The sequence below is a fragment of the Apis dorsata genome, unplaced genomic scaffold, assembly GCF_000469605.1.
Source record: "Apis dorsata unplaced genomic scaffold, Apis dorsata 1.3 scaffold_162, whole genome shotgun sequence".
In the NCBI taxonomy this organism is placed as follows: domain Eukaryota; kingdom Metazoa; phylum Arthropoda; class Insecta; order Hymenoptera; family Apidae; genus Apis; species Apis dorsata.
Window position 1 is genome coordinate 900,031 of NW_006263451.1, and position 18,591 is coordinate 918,621.

At 27.1% G+C, this 18,591-nt stretch overlaps 1 protein-coding gene across 1 annotated transcript; it reads left to right on the top strand.

Annotated features, from left to right (window-relative positions):
- Positions 1-1,072: 1,072 nt before the first annotated feature.
- LOC102677745 (proton channel OtopLc-like) lies at positions 1,073-16,142 on the top strand. Its single transcript, XM_006613774.2, has 9 exons — positions 1,073-2,269; positions 12,577-12,802; positions 13,110-13,224; positions 13,940-14,165; positions 14,261-14,418; positions 14,527-14,743; positions 14,905-15,067; positions 15,158-16,015; positions 16,108-16,142. The coding sequence occupies exons 1-8, from the start codon at positions 1,180-1,182 to the stop codon at positions 15,987-15,989; spliced, it is 3,027 nt and encodes a 1,008-aa protein (XP_006613837.1). The 5' UTR covers positions 1,073-1,179; the 3' UTR covers positions 15,990-16,015; positions 16,108-16,142.
- Positions 16,143-18,591: the final 2,449 nt, after the last annotated feature.

The window sequence follows — 18,591 nt, forward strand, 5'->3', positions numbered from 1 at the left end:
ACTATTTTTAATATAAAAAAGAATCATGTTTGCGAAAAAATTAAAATAAATTAAAATATTTATATCTTTTTCATAATTAATTTATGGATATATTGATAATTCATTATGTTTATTTTATATTTTCATTATTCTTTCTTTTCTATTATATTTAATGAATGAATATCTTGAATTTGCTGTTCGTTTCTCTAAAAATTTTTAATATATATAATAATAATTTTAATATATATAATATAATAAATTTAATAATTTATTTTATTATTAAAATAATTTTTCGGTGAAAGAGGCGATTCTATCTTGATAATGACGTGTAACCATAAAGAATTTGATTAACGAGATATTGCGTCAACATGATCACGTTTGAAGGAGAATCTCTTAACCTAGATAATGAAAAAGGTAAAAACTATCTACGAAGGATGTGAAACCTTTTTCGTAATCCTGGTCACGAACGAGAACCAAATCCATATGATCAACCTCTAGCCACCTCCACTCGACGAAACATTGTTTCTGGTAAAACTAAAGCCAAGAAACGACATTTACCTTTTGTAGTCGATCGAATACACTTATTGACGGGATTTTCGAAATGTATACATTTTACGATAATACAAAAATATAAAAATATTTATTAGCACTTGTTTCTCAAGCATTTTGTTTTCATCGAATTCAAAGTGGAATCGGTTTGGAGAAATTATTTTATTCGAATTCTTTCAACAGATTTGACATATAGTTTACAATTATACAGTTTTTTAATTGGTGATTTAGTTTAGTGCAAGTGTTAAGTACGATATTTATTATTATCTCTATCAAAATTATTAAAATTGCATTTATATTAAATAAATAATTGTCGATTCATATATATTAATCATTTAGGATTTAAATAATTGAAATTATGATATGGATTTAATTTTTTTTCCCATGTATGGATAATGTTCGAATTTATATATTTTCAAATTAAATTACTAAAATGATTTCACTCATCATTTAAAGCCAAAAAGCTAAGACATAATTATTTTACAAATTGATAAATATACCAGTTGCGTATCAAATATCGGCGTATTTAAGTCGCACCCAAATATTTCGATCTTTCAAGATCCTTAATCGACCCTTCGAATATGTTCGTCACGATCTGATCGTGACATCCGGTAAGCCAGATCACCTAGATCGTAATCGAAATACTTGATCATGGTGGCCGAATTGACTGACATTCCCGTCGCAAACGCAGAACGGAAGAGACTAACAGCTGATCCGGAACAATTTATATCTTCTATCAAGCAAAAAAATAGACCGAAGTGGATTCAAGCAGCTACTCGCGAACCGACCTACAGCGTTCTAGATATCAACGATAGATCAATTGATAACAATATATTATTTGGTCAGAAGAGGAACGTAGTCGTGATAACCGCTGTGAAAAGTGATAAAACGAGAGGAAACGATTTGGAAATATCTCGAATCGAACAAAAGAAGGTTCCGAATGTTTGGCTGCCGACAGTGAATAAACTAACATATGAAAACTCGACGATTCTCGAGGCAGAAGATGAGGATCCTCTTTATAGCGTGGTAAAGAAACCCAAGAAGGTTCAGTTACCCGATACAGGTTTTCTCGAGAGTAAACTTCAACCCATCAAAGAACAATCATCGGGAGAGAGATCGCAAATACAGATCTGTTCGCGACAAGAGGAGCTTCGACGGTGGTTACAGGTTGCATCGACACGATTACCGGAACCACGACGACTTTTCAGTTTCAGAGAAATGTATACGAACCAATTGGGGAAGTTTGATCAGATGGAAGATTGGAAGGGAGCCGTGGCCGTGCCTCGAGGGATCGTCGGTCTGGTCGGGCCTTATCGAGTTTATCAAAATCCGAACGAAAGAAGAGAGTACATGCTTCAGGAGGAGGAATTGGTCGAAGAAGTGGTCGATTCTGTCAGTGAAATCGCCGCGAATGGGAACAACAGGGTCACTGAATACCATCAAAGAGCGAAATGGCGAATAAGAGAGGACGACGAGGAAACTCTGGTGCCTGATATTCGAAATATCCCTGGTCTCGAAGAATTTGCTGTGGAGACGGAAGAAAGCAAGGAATTGTCCGATTGGAAGAAAGTGGACGATCAAGTTATCATTGATTACAGTAAGAACGACGAAGAGCTCAAGTCGAAGGAGGATGAATTCAAGGGAGATATCGATGAGATCGTATCTGGGAAAGAGGAACGAGCTGTGGACGTTCCGGAAGAAGCTTCAACTGTTTCTACCACTTCGGTAAAGGATAAAAAGGGTGAGAGAGTATTCTGTTCTGTTAATGGAATCATATTTGCTCAGCGATACTTTTAACAGAGAAAAGTCGTTAATGATCTTTTCGATGATCCGTCGAGTGGAAGATGCATCTGGTGAGATCATCCGTCTGCGAAGGTTGCTCGAGTACAAATGGTGCAACATTTAAATATGCGGCATAGTTTCGTTTGTTAAAAGAAAACTTCATGAATTTGTATGCAAGTCGTTTGTTCGTCGTCGTACGGTATCGTGTCGGCGACCAAAAGAAACGGTTAGCGGTAGATCGCGCGAGTACGCGCCTCCATCTTTTCGATACGTGCAAGGTGTTCTTTATTAGCGATATATCCATTCACCGATATTCCTACAGGATGTTTTCGATACTAATATCTAATTCGTATCACTAGTTAACGGTATTGCAATTGGCAGAATATTCGATAGGATCTAGGCTGAAGATGTGAATAGCATTTAATTCTCGAATTGATTAATTTTTAGTTGATAACGCGGAGCTTAATGGCAATTTACTATATTTTCAAGAGTTACAATTATTTCTTGAGATGAATGAATTTTATTTTCTTGAATTTTAAAATCTATTTTGCAGTTTTTAATGAATTAATTTAAAATAGAATAGCCTAAAATGAATAATGATCCATTGAAGAATTTTTGTTTTAATTTTAATTAAAAGATACGATACATATATTTTATAACGTTTTTAATTGATTTATATAATTATTGCTTACAATACGATTATATCATGCTCCACGTTATTATGCCAATTTTACATTACATAGTTAACAATCACTCATTTTTTTAATTTAATTAAAAACTTTTTTAATTAATCTGTGACAAAGTTCGTTGATCTTAATAAACTAGGATAAACATATTATTTTCTTATCGTTATTTAAGAATCAAAGTTGCTCGATGTTGCACATCTATTTTTATCTCGAAACATCGAGTTTTCACCATGACAAGGATTTTATTCAAGAGATACGTTCTCGACGAACAATTCTCACAATCTTATGGATCTCACAGTTCCATTATTTTTTATCACTAACTGTTATAATGAATAGACAGTTGTTTCAACTTTCGCTGTTTTTATACCATGCCCTCTCTTTCATGGTATAAGTATATATAATCAGTATCATGGATCTCTGATCATAAAGTATAGTTTTTCACATGAAGAAGTAAACTGATAAAATATAATATATCATAAACTGATAAAATATAATTATAGGATAAATATACTGATATTGTATACAGATTTTTACACGGGATAATTTTGATGAAGATTATTTTGTATATAAATTGAAAGAAACAAGATTTCCTATTTAATATTATATTTCTCTGAATACAGAATGATAATTTATCGAGATAAGATGGAGAACGTGAAAACGAACGAATAATTAAAATTATATGCGATATAAAAGAAGAATTACAATTATATTTCTGAGATGGATGAATTTCATTTTCTTGAATTTAGAAAATTTATTTTGCGATTTTTTTTATTTATAATTTGAAATGAAAAATTATATATAACATTTAAATATTTGAAACAAAAAATTTTAGAAAATATTTTTCATTTCATCTGAAATAATCCAATAATAATATTAACATGAGAAAAATTTTAAATTTCAAAGTTCAAGGACAAATCTCGATAAATTTCTCGTATGACGAATAAATTTCTCTATCGTATGTCATTAATGGCTGCTCGAGCCTGAATGATCGTCGCGCATTTCGTTTCATGGAAAAGAAAGTGGAGAAGATGTTCGTCTTTTGTACAAACTCTCTGGATATTACATACGGGCAGAGGCTCGTTTTGTCTTCTGACGATCCTTTACTTTCTCGTTCCACTTCGCTTCCATGATGTGATCGCCAATATCATTAATCACAAAAGTTATATCAATTTATCCAACATATGGCGTTGTGGTTATTGGCCTTCTGACAGCTTGTTACACATTACCGTGTTACCGTTGTTAGAGAATGCAACTTAAGAAACTTGTTTTTATTCTGACAACTTTTGCAACCGGCTTCTTTGGTACAGTTATCCACTTTTGCTCGCGCATGATGGTTGGCCTATTGCTTTCGAGCACCGGAACAGTGTAATTGCATTTGCGCGTGAGAGTTTGCAAAGAATCATAGCTCTTTACAGATAAAAGAAAAAACATTCATGGAAAAGATTGGAGATAAATCTTTCGCTTCAATTCTTGTCATATACCTTGCTGTCGACGATATTCTTGCTCACAATTAGTTGGAACTGTTGTGTGAAAATTTTAATGTTTTATTTGTTTCACTTAGACATTGTTGAATATTATTCATTCATTTAAATTACATTTTTACATTTAAATTAAATTCTTTTCATCGAATGTTATAATATCAAAATATAAAAATATAATATAATGTAATAAATATAATATAAAAAGTTCTAATTTTTTATTTTCATAATTATAAAATATATCTATATATGTATTATGATTTTCAAAGAAAATGAAAAGATTTGATTATTGTAACATGATTTGGTAGGATATTGATATTTTTCTTCCATGAAAGTAGAGATATAGAAACTTCGTTCAACTCTTATCAGTAAATCTTTATCATTAAATCTTAATGAATTATTCAGTGCATAATTTCTATATATGTGAAATCCTTAAAAGTATTTTTCATGACTAATAAATTCATCTTCTTATGAGATTTCCGAACATAAATCACGAAACTTATTATTTATGCATTGATGCATTTTACTTGTTCATTCAGTTAAATTCTTCTTCTTTTCCTGGAAAAAATAGTAATAATTATTCTATTATTATTTTAATTTTAAAATTATCATATTTAGAAAATTTTTAATAAATTAAATAATAAGTGAAGATTATATTAAATATAAATTTTTTAAAACCAGGAAATGAAATATAAAATTTTAAATCTCAAATATGATGAATGGTATATGATGAAATTAAAATCTTATTTTTTATTTTCTTGTTTTTTACTTTTTTTTTTAAATATTTTAAAACTTTTATATAATATAAATTTTTACAGCAAAATATTATTTTATAAAATAAATAAAATAAATATTATTTTAAAATGGGTAATATTAAACTACTAAATATAAAGAAAAACGCTTTTTACCGTTCACGGATATCTAAGATATTCCCTCAATACTTTTATGTTTTTAATGCGCACTGTTTTATAAGCTACAATAAATGCCATACGGTTTTCATGATGAGCAGAAATAAACTTCAGCGAACATGTTTATTTTTGATTGTTAAAAAAACGGAAAAAGTAATCTCCGTTAAATGTCAAAATGCAATTAAACATTTGACATTTGATACTATGCTGTTAACACCATACAAAATTTTTTTTCAGAAGAATAAAAACACGAATTTCTTTGATTCCTCTGTTAATATCCTCATAAATACACGATTTCGCCTTCCATATGTTGCACGATTCAATGTTCCATATGTTATTTTGTTCTAAAAATTCTATTCATTAAGAATTTTAAATAGTTTTAAGTAAACATAGATAAATATAATTAAGATAAACATAAAAATAAACATAATTGATTATGTTTCTTATTATTTAAATAATATTTGATGAATCGAGCAATAATTTTAACATTTTAAGAATTAAATAATTCCGATAAAAGATTAAATTTATTTAAACAATTCATTATAGATTTTAATAAATAGAGTTTTTTTTTTAAACACATTAAATTTCTCATTTTTTATAAAAATTTAATTTGATCAAATAATATTTTATTTTGACTTAACTAAAATTTACGATCGAAAATGTAAATGCATGGTAGTAATATGCACGGAGGACATAAAAGATCGTGAAAGCAGGGTGAAAAATGAGGTGAAAGGTATTCGTGGAAAATGTCCTTTCCTGTATACTGGTAATTTTTCGCTTCGAAATCGCATTGAAACGCTCATCTTCTAACGACATATCGTTTTGCGTACATATGATGATCGTAAATCGCGTGAAAGCAGATTCGTTCTATTGTACAGAGCAACTAAATCGATCCTACTCCAGTATGTCGTTGTTCTGTTCACATAAACTTTCATGAATAATTTTTTTATCTTTTAAACGAAGACACGGAAGTGGGAATCGCTTTCGCATTCCGAGAAAACCGGTTAAGCACTGAAAATGAATTTCGGGCACGATTTCACGTGTTACTTGATCGACATTCGTTCTTTTTATATCAATATAAAATGCGTGCGATATATTATATTTTTTTATTTTATTCATTACATTTTTATATCGCGTTATATAAATGCTATATAATATTTTCATATTCTTTCTATTTTTTTCTCTCTTTTATTTATTTTGTATAAGGAACACATCTTAATTAAAGGAATATTAAATCAGACGGTAGCTATAATTTTTCCCGCGATCATGGAGGCGTTCAGTTTCATGCGGCGTAAAATGAGGCGATTAGTTTCGCATGGTTGAAATATAAAAAGAAAAAAATACATGTACGTCGATGCAAAAAGTGTTATTATCAGCATTCTCTTTCAGAGAACATGTAATTCACAATGATTATGATCAGTTGAGGAGGTTGATGTTTTACGAGACAAATAAATGCAATAAAAAATTCTCTTCCATAACTTCTTGTTATCTTGGAAAATATATATGCCGGAAAAAGATAATATTCTCGATTTTATTTTAATTCTTTAAAATTATTCAATAAAAAACTTATGTTAAAAATTTTCTAATCAAAATATTTTTTAATAATAAAATTTTTTATAAAAAAAGTTCATGTACCTCACTATAAATTTATTGGTTCATTGTAAGTTTGAACTTTCGAATGACCAAGTGAAAGGTTCAGAAAACAGGTTTTTTATTTTTTATGAAGATACTTGTGATGAATAAGTCATTTTCATGAAGTAAAAGTGCTCTTTAAATTGATGGAAAGTTAATCTAATCATTTTGTTAAATTCATTAAATCTTCATTTTTAATATCAATAAGTTCTTTTTCTATAAAATTCATATTTTCAATCTATAATATATCATTTAATACTTTTTAGATTTCCCTTATTAATATTAATGCTTCAAATTATATGGAAAGCGTCATTAATATCCTACAATAACCAACAGAAACATATTCTTTATTTATTTTATATTGAATTATAAAAATTCAGTATAAGTTTTTCATTCATTAAATATTCTTTAGATTATTAAGTATTCTTAATTGTCTATTATATGAATTAACTAATACATTTAGCTTTCTTTAAACAATGTAATTGACTCAACAAAAGTCTAATTAAGATCAAAGAAAATATAAATACGTAATATGTAAATATGTATATACTGAAGATCAGTTACCTTACTATAATTATTTAATTTTTACAAATTTATTTAGATATCATCCTGTATAACTTTCTAAAGATTATTAAGCATTATTACACGCATTATTCTTGTATATTAATATCTCGAATTAATCTTTTACTTACATCATATGACTTTTATAAATCGCATTAGTATCAAAGCAATGTAATAAAAATTTTATCTCATCAATCTCTTAGATCTACCATATACTTTTAATAGGATCTATCAAGAATAATTAATTGAAAAATCGAAAAAGATATAGCATGAATGTTTGTGAATCACAAATAATGCCACAAATAATTTATACAACAGGTGGTTGCAGTGAAGTCTTTCCTTCTAACCCTTAACATTCTTTCAACACGAATAGGGCATTATGATAAGTCAACAAGTTCAGTGTGATCACTATAGGAGACAAACGATTAATTAGATTATAACAGGATTGCTTATTCGTATTAATTTCAATGTCTCGCGCTTGGTTCGCCGAATAATCTGCATATTGGCATGCAAAACTGTCTTGCAACGTGATAATCTTTAATCATCTTCTATTTTTATCTTGATCTCGATCATGATAAAACTAAACCAGTTTCGATTTGCTTGGTTTGCGTGTTCATTTGCGGATTGCAAAATTACAGAAGATTCTTAAACCGGATTTTTTAACTGCATATTTTATATGCATTATTTATTAATAATTTTTAAACTTGGAAATTCTTGTATAGTTACTGCAATACACGATAAAACAAAAGAAAGAAATGTAAAAAAAATATATTTTCAAAATATTGTTGCAATATTTACTATGCATACTATGCAAGGTTGTTTACAAAGTTGCAAGTTAATTATAATACGTTTCTTTGTTAAATTATAGATTGTTTTCCAATTTTATGTAAAATTTCATATATTCTCTAGGTTTTCATTATTAGCAAAAATAAGTAGCGACATAAGCTAAGCGACTACACGTTGATTGTGCACTTTTATCGGTCTGTTAAAAACGAGGCTACTAGAAACGACATCATCATTTTTGTGGTCATCTTCATTATCATCATAGGCGTAATGCTCGTCCTCATCATTGGAATACCACCACCGTTTCGTATTCTAGACCATTTGATATACTGTTGGTTCCATACATCTGAGTTACTAGCCATTCCGTTTTGTGATTGTGTCTGAAGCACTTCTCCTTTGTCGTTTCTTTGCAATTCGCGGTTCATATTGTGCTTCTCCTTCGCTCTTTGATGTTTATCATGAACGATGATTCGAGTGTCTAGTGACAACAATTGTTTTCTTTTGACAAAAGCGAGGTAAATTTTTTTCTATTAATATTTCCAACAGATGGTCTAAGTAACGGATTTTTTTTTTATATTTTTTAATTGTGTATAAATTATGGTGATAAAAATATATGTTAAAATAATAATAATCCATGTTAGACATGAATATCTAAATCATATAGAATATGATTATATGATTCTTTAAAATTTATATTTTAAGATTTTTCTTATTTTTGTTTGTTTTTGTTATTTCTGAAACATTTAAATAATGACTAAATTATCCATTTGTAAATATATTAATTAGTAATAATTAAATGATTCAATATCTTTATTTAAATATATCTTCAATTTATGTATTTTTATTATAAATATTTTATTGTATTATTTATTAGTTTATTAAAACTATTTTTATATCGAATATTTAGATGAAAATATTAATATAAAAAAATCATTAGTTTTTTCTTGTAAAAAATGATATTACGAATGCTATCAATAACAGGTTTCATTTGATTTTATGATTTATGATAAATAAATAAAACTTCGAAGATTTTATGTTTTTGTAATGTATCAAAAAGTAAATGAATTTCTCGACTTCTTCCGTCAGCTGACAGACAAGTTTCTATTTTTTTTTTTACAATTCCCCTACAATCGTAATGACAAACGCATTTCATGATAAACCATAAAATCTCAAATTCACAGTGCAGCATATTGACCCAATTTTATATTAGCTGAATCATAAAATTTCACATTTTATTTCATACAGTATCGGCAATCGTTTCAAAGAGATATAAAGATATCAAAAATATTAAAAAACATTACATATGTATATGTACATATAATATGAATATTTGTTTAATTATTTGAATATGCGAATAATGATCATAAATTCTAAATAAGTTATTATTATATAATTTAATTAGTAACTAGATTGTCTATTCTTTTTAAATTTAAATCATTTTTATTTAAATAGATAAATCATTATATGAATTTCTTAAAATTATTTTTAAATATTAATTTAATTTATTGTTGAAAGTAGCATATTTTAATATTATAATTAATCATTGTAACAATGTAATTAATTATAATTAATTATAATTATAAATTTGTTCGATGAAATTTGAAATTTGTGTATTTCACTATGATTATATTATTTGACTACACTTCCCATAATTTAATAGCAAACTATCTTCATTCAAATAAACAAATTTTTTATTCTAATAGAGACCTAACCTCAATTTTGCTTATACAATGTTCAGATTTATCGATATCTTTAACCCTAAAGCGATCTTGCATATTTTTCCTTTCCCTACCGTTTCTTGGCCTCTTCCATTAGTATCTATCAAGCATATGCTCATATACTGCTTTTCAATTTCATTAATGCTGAGAATTTTCATAAAATGATTGTTGAATATTGTATTTACTTTTAACCTCAACTTCATATATGAACATTCTATAATAAAAAATTTATCCTCGATAAATTTTATCAATTTTATGTTAAAATTAGATACGTAATATAATATATTTCGTATTATAAATAACAGAATTTTCTTTTGCAAAGATTTCCAAATTTAAAACAAATCAATACTGTTCATTTATCATAGATTATTATGAATAATTCTTAAAATCATGTAATCGTTTTTTATTTTACTAAGAACAATCAACATTCCTATCGATATCAACATCTATTCAATCGATTTATTCATATATCTCGAATATTATTTGACTTTGAGATATTAAATGCAATATGAATACAGTTAATGATTTAAAAATTAATAATTAATTTTGATTGTATTTATTATTTTATTATGGTATTGTGTTAAATTCAAACTAAATTTTAAATGTACATGAGTTTCAAATAGTTTAATCAGTTTAATCAGATATATAATCTAAATGTTTATTTAAAAAATAAATCATATCAATTCATATCACCTTATTATAGTTTACACCATATTTTTAATTTATTAAAATCTTCTTTTCAAATATTGATATATCTACGATTTTCGATTTCGATCGATTCGAAAGTGATCAACTTTTACAACTCTCGGATCCGTTTCGTCGCACTTAAAGCATCTTTAAATCATTCGAGTCGAAATTATCGAAGGAACAGTTGGATGTACGAATTCTTCTAGCGAAAGTTAATCGTATTACTCTACTGACCCAAAAGGCCAAAGAATGGATTCAATTAATGGATTTCCCGAATAAAATTCGGGAACAAATTCAAAAATCGACTTTATTGTTATTAATAATAAATATATATATTTCTTAATAACGGTTTCTCGCGAATGTATATACATATATATATAAATTTTAAGAGTAGAAAAACTTATCTTTAAAATTCTTTTTATTAAGTTTGAGAATCATAAAGATAAATTTTTTTTTAAAAATAAATTTGATCTGAAATAAGAAATAATATAATTATTACGATTTGTACATGATAAATATAAAAAATATATAAAAATACAATATATAAAAACATTTGAAAGCAAAATATATTTTAATATAACCAATTAATATAATTAATTAATATAATTAATAGATGATAAAATCTATTTTTATTCAACAAGTTTCACTTGTTTATCAATCTTTCAAATATGAACTTGCATAAACATTTATAACTACATCTTTCGCGGAAAGATTAAATTAGTAGACTACAATATACAATTATTCATTTTCGAGAAAGTTAATTTTGAAAGTTGACGTGTATATGTTCATTTAGCTAAGTTCAGATTTATTGAAATGATGTTCTAATGGTTTGTTTCATTCTAATACGAAATATTTGTTAAAATTTTGTTCTATTATTTTCAAATTTGTTACTGTTCTTTCTAATCTTTTTAAAATAATTACCATATTTTGATTCTTTATATTCATACACGTTAATTATGTTCTGTAAGTTCAATTTTCTAATATTTAAAATAATAATATAACCTTCTTTCGAAACTAATTGAATCTTATGTTAATTCAGTTTTGATTCATGAAATATTGTTTCATTTAATTCATCAAATTAAAGAAAAAAATATAAAAAAATAGAAATTGTTTAGCATTTATTATTTATTAAAGTCAATATTTATTAATGAAAATGTTTAAATATAAAACATTTTTTTAGAATATTTTAAAATCATTTCAAAATTTTAATAATCTTTTAATATTATTCAATTTCAACTGATATCAATATTGATTTATATATATATTACATAAAATTTTATATAATTTTAATTTATCCAAGTATTTGTTTATTGATTACCAAATCTTTTTAATTAATGGATTGTACAAAGAAAATAAAATAGTTGTTCTAGTCTATTTATATGAATTAAAAAAGATTTAAGATTAACAAGTTTTTGAAATCTATGTAATCATTTGATTCTAGGTACTCTAATGCACTCTTCATGTTTTGAATTTTGTGATCATTCTTCATCTAATTTCTCTTATGTACATTTTATATGTTACTGCTACTTTATATTTATATATACTATTGTTTTTAAATTAATCTTTATTTAATTTTTGCTTATTATATCTATTTTTTCTTATATTGTAATTAAAAAATATTCTTGGTTTTTTCAAACTTGATTCATAAATTTTTAGATAAAAAAAATTAATAATGAAATATATAAGAAGTATAAAATTAATAAAATTCATATAATCAAAACTTTGCAAAGAATGCTTAAAAAATTATTTGTATCAATATATAATTTATTATTTATATATTCAATTGCTTATTTTGCATATTTATCTATTTCAGTCAGCAATGAACAACACGATAAGGATAGTTTAAACGAGACAGGAAGTACAACAGGTGGCACCGTGGAGGGTACACCTGGCGGTGTCCCCAATAGGGGTGAAAGGAACACCGAGACAGAGACAGCAATTGCAGAGGGAACGAGATCTGCTCCGTCCAAGTCTCTGGTCTCCAGAATCCTTTCTAGGACACACTCTTCAAACGACCTATTGGATCATTCTGAACCTTTGTAAGATATTACGATTATACATAGTATTATATAATTCTTTGTATAGTTTTAACAAATAAAAATAAAATTTTAATTTATTATATGAAGGATACGCAAAATATCGAATCATTATGCATAAATTGTATTTAATAATTTTTACCGAAGGATTGAAACTGAGATTAAAAATTAAATTAATTTGTTAAAATAACACTGTAAGTATTATTTGTCATTAACTTATGATGAATGTAAATAGTTCATATTTTCAGTGAAAATGGGATAATAAAGATCGCGTAGCTAATGATTGGTTTTTATGATGATTGTGTTGCAGTTCTCAGTTATGGATCATCCTTTCGAATGTTTATGGTCAACTTCTCGTAGTACTGATGATTGCTCTATGCTTAGCCGAAGTTATGGACACACCTGTACCTTTGCTCAGTTTACAAGTAAGTTTAATTTTATTACATAAGTAAGTTTAAATTTATTTATTCAAGTAAGTAGAAGGATTAGAATAAAATTATTTATATAATTACAAAGATACATTATTATTATTAATTAAAAAAATTTTGTTTTGTAGACTTTTTACGTTTAGGATATTTTTTTTATGTTTAAATAATGATATGATAATATTAGTTACATTTACAATAATTCCATTCAACTGTTAATCAAAGCAATTATATTTTTCTAATAGATATCTTCATCATAAATACTTATAATTTTTTTTTAAAATATCTATTCATTGTTGTAAAGAAAATTTATTGTATTATTCATGCTTTTAATAAATTTAGCTTGATAATATATAGATTCAACTTTGCTCAGATACAACCTAAGATTATCTACCATGTTATTTGATGTGATTCTTTGACCTTAGTACAGTTTGTGACCTAGTTTCATGTTCTCCAAGTCAATTACAAGCAATTTTCTACAACCTCATGTTAGTATGTATTTTGTAGTATGATTTTCGATTTATTACTAGTTGAATTTATATCTATTAAAAAAAGTACTTCCATACATTATCAATAATATTTGATTTATACTATAAAATATTCCAAAAAATATTTTTGCTTTTACAATTTTTTTTATAATACAATTTGAAAATGAAACTGCATTATTTTATTATATTATTTTATTTATTCTTTCTTTTTATTATTTTATTTTCAGGGCATATTTTTGATGTACTTATATGTAGGAAGCATAGCAGTGATTATCAGCATCTATATTTGGGTATTGGTAGACAGTTGTGGAAGTCTCGGTACCGGTACAAATGGTGTTGACGATGCGGAACTCGGTGGTACATCCTTAACCAGGTTCGGATCTTTGAAACGTGCTCACATCTCGCGATCTAGAACAGCTTCAACAAGTTTTTACATTCGAGTTGGAGCGCTCCGTGAGTTTCTTCAGTTATTTCAATTTGTAATAATCTTATATGAGCGAAGAAAGCGAAAAAAAAAACAGAATTAAAACATGAATATATTTGAACAGTTTTCGGTTTGGCGACTCTCGTTTTCAATGGTTTAGAAATGGCGATGCATTCCATGATGCAAGGCACAGAATGTTTGAGCGATGTTGTCTTCGTACATCCGGTACTTCATGGATTATTTACATTTCTTCAAATGCATTTTCTTTTCGTGAATTCGCAAGTGAGTAGTATTCTACTACCATTTTATTTTTATTATAAAATTATAAAAACATTTAGATTAATAAAATTAATGGAATTGATTTGAATATTTATTTATTATTATTATTAGGTTCTTGTAGAAAGATTCGGTTTGATAGCGAGATTCGGATTCATCCATTTGGCTGCTACAAATATTGCTGTTTGGTTTCGATTAGTTATTTGGGATTCTGCTCAAGAATGGACTTATTTTGTTCATTTGGCACAACGTGGTTTGCACAATTCAGCTTCCCCATTGAATCTTCGAGGATTTCCAGAATCTTTGATAAGGCATACTCGAGATTTGATAAGTATGTTTTATTTCATATATTAAAATGATTTTAATGCATGATAAAATATTATAAATATATGTGTCGAAGTTATCAAATTATAAATAAATAAATGTGTTATTTAGATATTATTTATTTCAATTAATATATAAGTTTATTTTTTATTTATTTTTCATTTTTAGATCATTCTCCAGTAGAAAAACAAGTTTTTCAACCATATCAACCTATCTCGGATGAACAAATCTCACAAGTAATTGCTTTACAAGAGTGCTTGAATACTAATACTCTTGGACAATTGTGGACATCGAGTATGCCATTTCTTTATCCGTTTATTGTACAATTTAGGTAAATTTTATGCATAACATATTATTTAATTTAAAATTCACATACCAATTATTCAAAAAAAAATTTTCATACTTCTTTTAATACTTTTAGTTTAATTGCTGCTGCAGTGACTTTTGTAATGGGTCAAAACGTCGGTCGAAATCGATTACACAAGCAAAAGTTTCATGGCAGCAAAGATTTGACAAGTCACACTAAAGTTGGATGCGATGGTTCGAGCAAAGGATTATTCTTAGGCATATTGTGTATGGTCGCGGGCATAGTAGTAATATTGATATTCCTTGTCGTAAGAGAAGATCAACATTTTCCATCGTCAACCTTATCCTGGTTAACTTGCGGTACTTTAACTAGCATTTTAACGTTGAGTACCTTAATGACAGCTAGTGGGCTTATTCAAGTTCGTCAAATGTCTGTCGTTATTAGAGCACCAGCCATCTTAGATAGTTTATTATCAAACGTGGCTCTCTTTGGAGTTCAATTATATTCTATTTTCACGATTGTAGTTTCTGCCTGTTCCTTAGTTATTCTAGAGAATGAAAGCAATGAAACACGAGGAAGGCATATTATGCTACTTACGGCATCGATTTTACAATTAATCCAATGTTTTGCTCAAAGCACATTGATCGCTGAAGCATCTAAGAGATCTTGTATAACTCGTTTCCAAATAATAGCGAAACCAGCCAGACAAGTGATTACATTTTTATTATTCAGTAATTCTGTATTATGGGCTTTCGATACTGTGGTTACACAGAATTGGATCTCACAAGAACTGCAATTGAGATTTTTTGGAGTACTCGCCTGGGGCGTCATATCCAGGATTGGGTTACCTTTATTGATTTTTTATCGATTCCATAGTTGTGTGTTGTTATTAGAGGCGTGGAATAAATGTTATAGAATGCCAAGAGGAGAGCATCCGCTCAACTGACGACACAGAATGCTATGTTCCTCGAGGTTTGCTATTCATATTTATATGATGTACATAATGATATTTACATAAAAAATAATTAAAATTTTATAGACATAATTGAAAATACATTTTACAGATTACAACCAAGATCGCATGACTCTTATTGTCGCAGAAATGTGACCATTAATTTACAACAGGACAACGAATGGTCCACCACGATTCAGAGAACTCCAAAGAAAATATTTAATTCGAATTCATGGATGACGAATTCGATGAGTTTCGTTCCTTTCGTCGACAATCGGCTCTACTTTGATCCAAACTCTTTATCTTATATCGCGACATCTACTGTAGATCCGCAATATTCAGAAGATGTTATAAGATCGTCTAGAATAATGCAACGTCATCACCATCATCATCATCATCATCGTCGTCGTCATCATCATCATCACAGGAAACATCGACGCGTGGTCAGTGATCCGGGTACAAGAAATTGGAACGTCGCTAATCAAGATGTCAAACGACATCGTAGGATGTTCAGTTACGATACGGGTATTACTGGTCTGAGATTGATAGAAAAAGCATCAATAGCTGAGATCGACAAGGAAATTCCATCCCCTGATGAGACGAAAATATCGACTTTCAGGAAAGTGCCATGGCATTCGAACTTGCACATGCTCAAAATCAGAAGAACTTAGCACGATAAAATGACTTATACGTGGGACGTTAGAATGATATATAGTTGATCGATCGTCTCATTATTTTTTTTTATCCTTGTTTTTCAAAAGATTGTAATGATGAGGCATTATTTATCCTATTACGGGTTGCACTTTTGGCGTCTTTAAGGTCACAATATTTTTTATTTTTCATTCCGTTTGATATTAAAATTTTAGTGAAAGATGACTAGTTTAATAGTTTAAAAATGAGAAAGTTTAATAAAAGATTAATATTTTAATTTTGCTTACTTAGTTTATATAGAAAAATAACGTTATTAAAGTCAACAATCTGCGTTTATGAACATATGATTTCAATTTCAATATTTTTATGTATTTTCGTATGAATGAATAATGTATAAAATGCGTTATAGTATCTATGTAAATAGATATTTATTTTTATAAATAAACTGATATATTTAAGAATTCATCGATATTCAAAGGAAAATATGTGTAAATTAAAATGAATCGGAAATTATCGAAAAATTATAGCTCAAACTATGAAAGAAATTACCTTGAGGACGCTAAAAATTACTTCCTAGTATAATTATAGAAGTATCAAAGCGAGTAAAAATTATCCCTAAGAATACAGTACCTTTTCATTTTACGTGCAATATTATCGTTATAAGAATTTATGTGTAAGAATTTATTTATTGTGCAAGTCATATGAATACTGTTATATTATTAGCCATTGAGATTGCGTTACCCTTATTATTGCTGGATACAGAGACGCAATCATGCAGTTCTCTTTTGTTTTATTTTTTCCCTTTCTTTTGTTTTGTTGTCTTTCTTTTTTTAAATTGAAGTATTTGTGATTTTTATTAATTAAATGATATTTTTGTACATATTAATTTGTATTTTATCAATTTTTCTGTGGTAAATAAGAATTGATATTTACACAGAATTGTATGATGCATTTATTGAATTCGCGATACATCGTTTATATAACAGTTTATATTTCAACAGAAATATATTCGAAGCAATATATTATTCGTTAGCTGCTCAACTCACACTGTTCGTTCAATATTCATTAAATTATAATAAAAAAGGATTTTCTTGTTGGTGAATAAATGAATATTTTTTAAATATTAATAGATTTCTAAATAAAAACAATAAACAAACATGAGAAGTATCATACCAAATTAATAAAATTTGTTTAAAAATTTAATTTTTAGAAAAATTTTTATGAATCACATAGAAAGATTACCAATTCATAGGAGATATTTTACAATATACATCTTCATATTATCAAATTTATTAAAATCATTCTTTTTTTTTTAACTTTGTCTCTTCATATATATATATAATATATATACACGTATAATTTAGGATAATTTTTATAATATTTTTCATAGTTAATGAAATTGTAACATTATTTTTCGCATCAATAATTAATTTCATATATATATTTATTTGATTTTGAAAAAGAAAAAGATTATTTAGAGATTTTTCTAAATTGTAATCGTATAAAATCATACTCGTTCCCTATTGAGTCAAGCAAACTGAACAAAATGCTTATTGTATATATGAAAAATTTAATATAGTTAGTGATATGAAGCAAATATAAAATTAAGTAATAGAAAACAATTAAAAATTCATTAACAAACAAATGCTTTATCATATGATTAATGAAGATATATAAGAAATTGAATGGAAAAAAAAAAGAAAAAAGAAAAAATCCACACGTATAAACCTAAAAGAAATAAATTCTAATATTACTCACTATTCTAGAATGCATTATCATATAATAAACATTTTAGATTTGACAAAGAAGCATAAAAAATAAGAAAGTGAAATCTTTCTTCATTTAAAATCAATTGTTTTGTTCATTAATATATAATATCATTCCATTACTATTTAAGAAGTCAATTGGACGTTTAAAGAATAACAGGCATCGATATATTCCATAT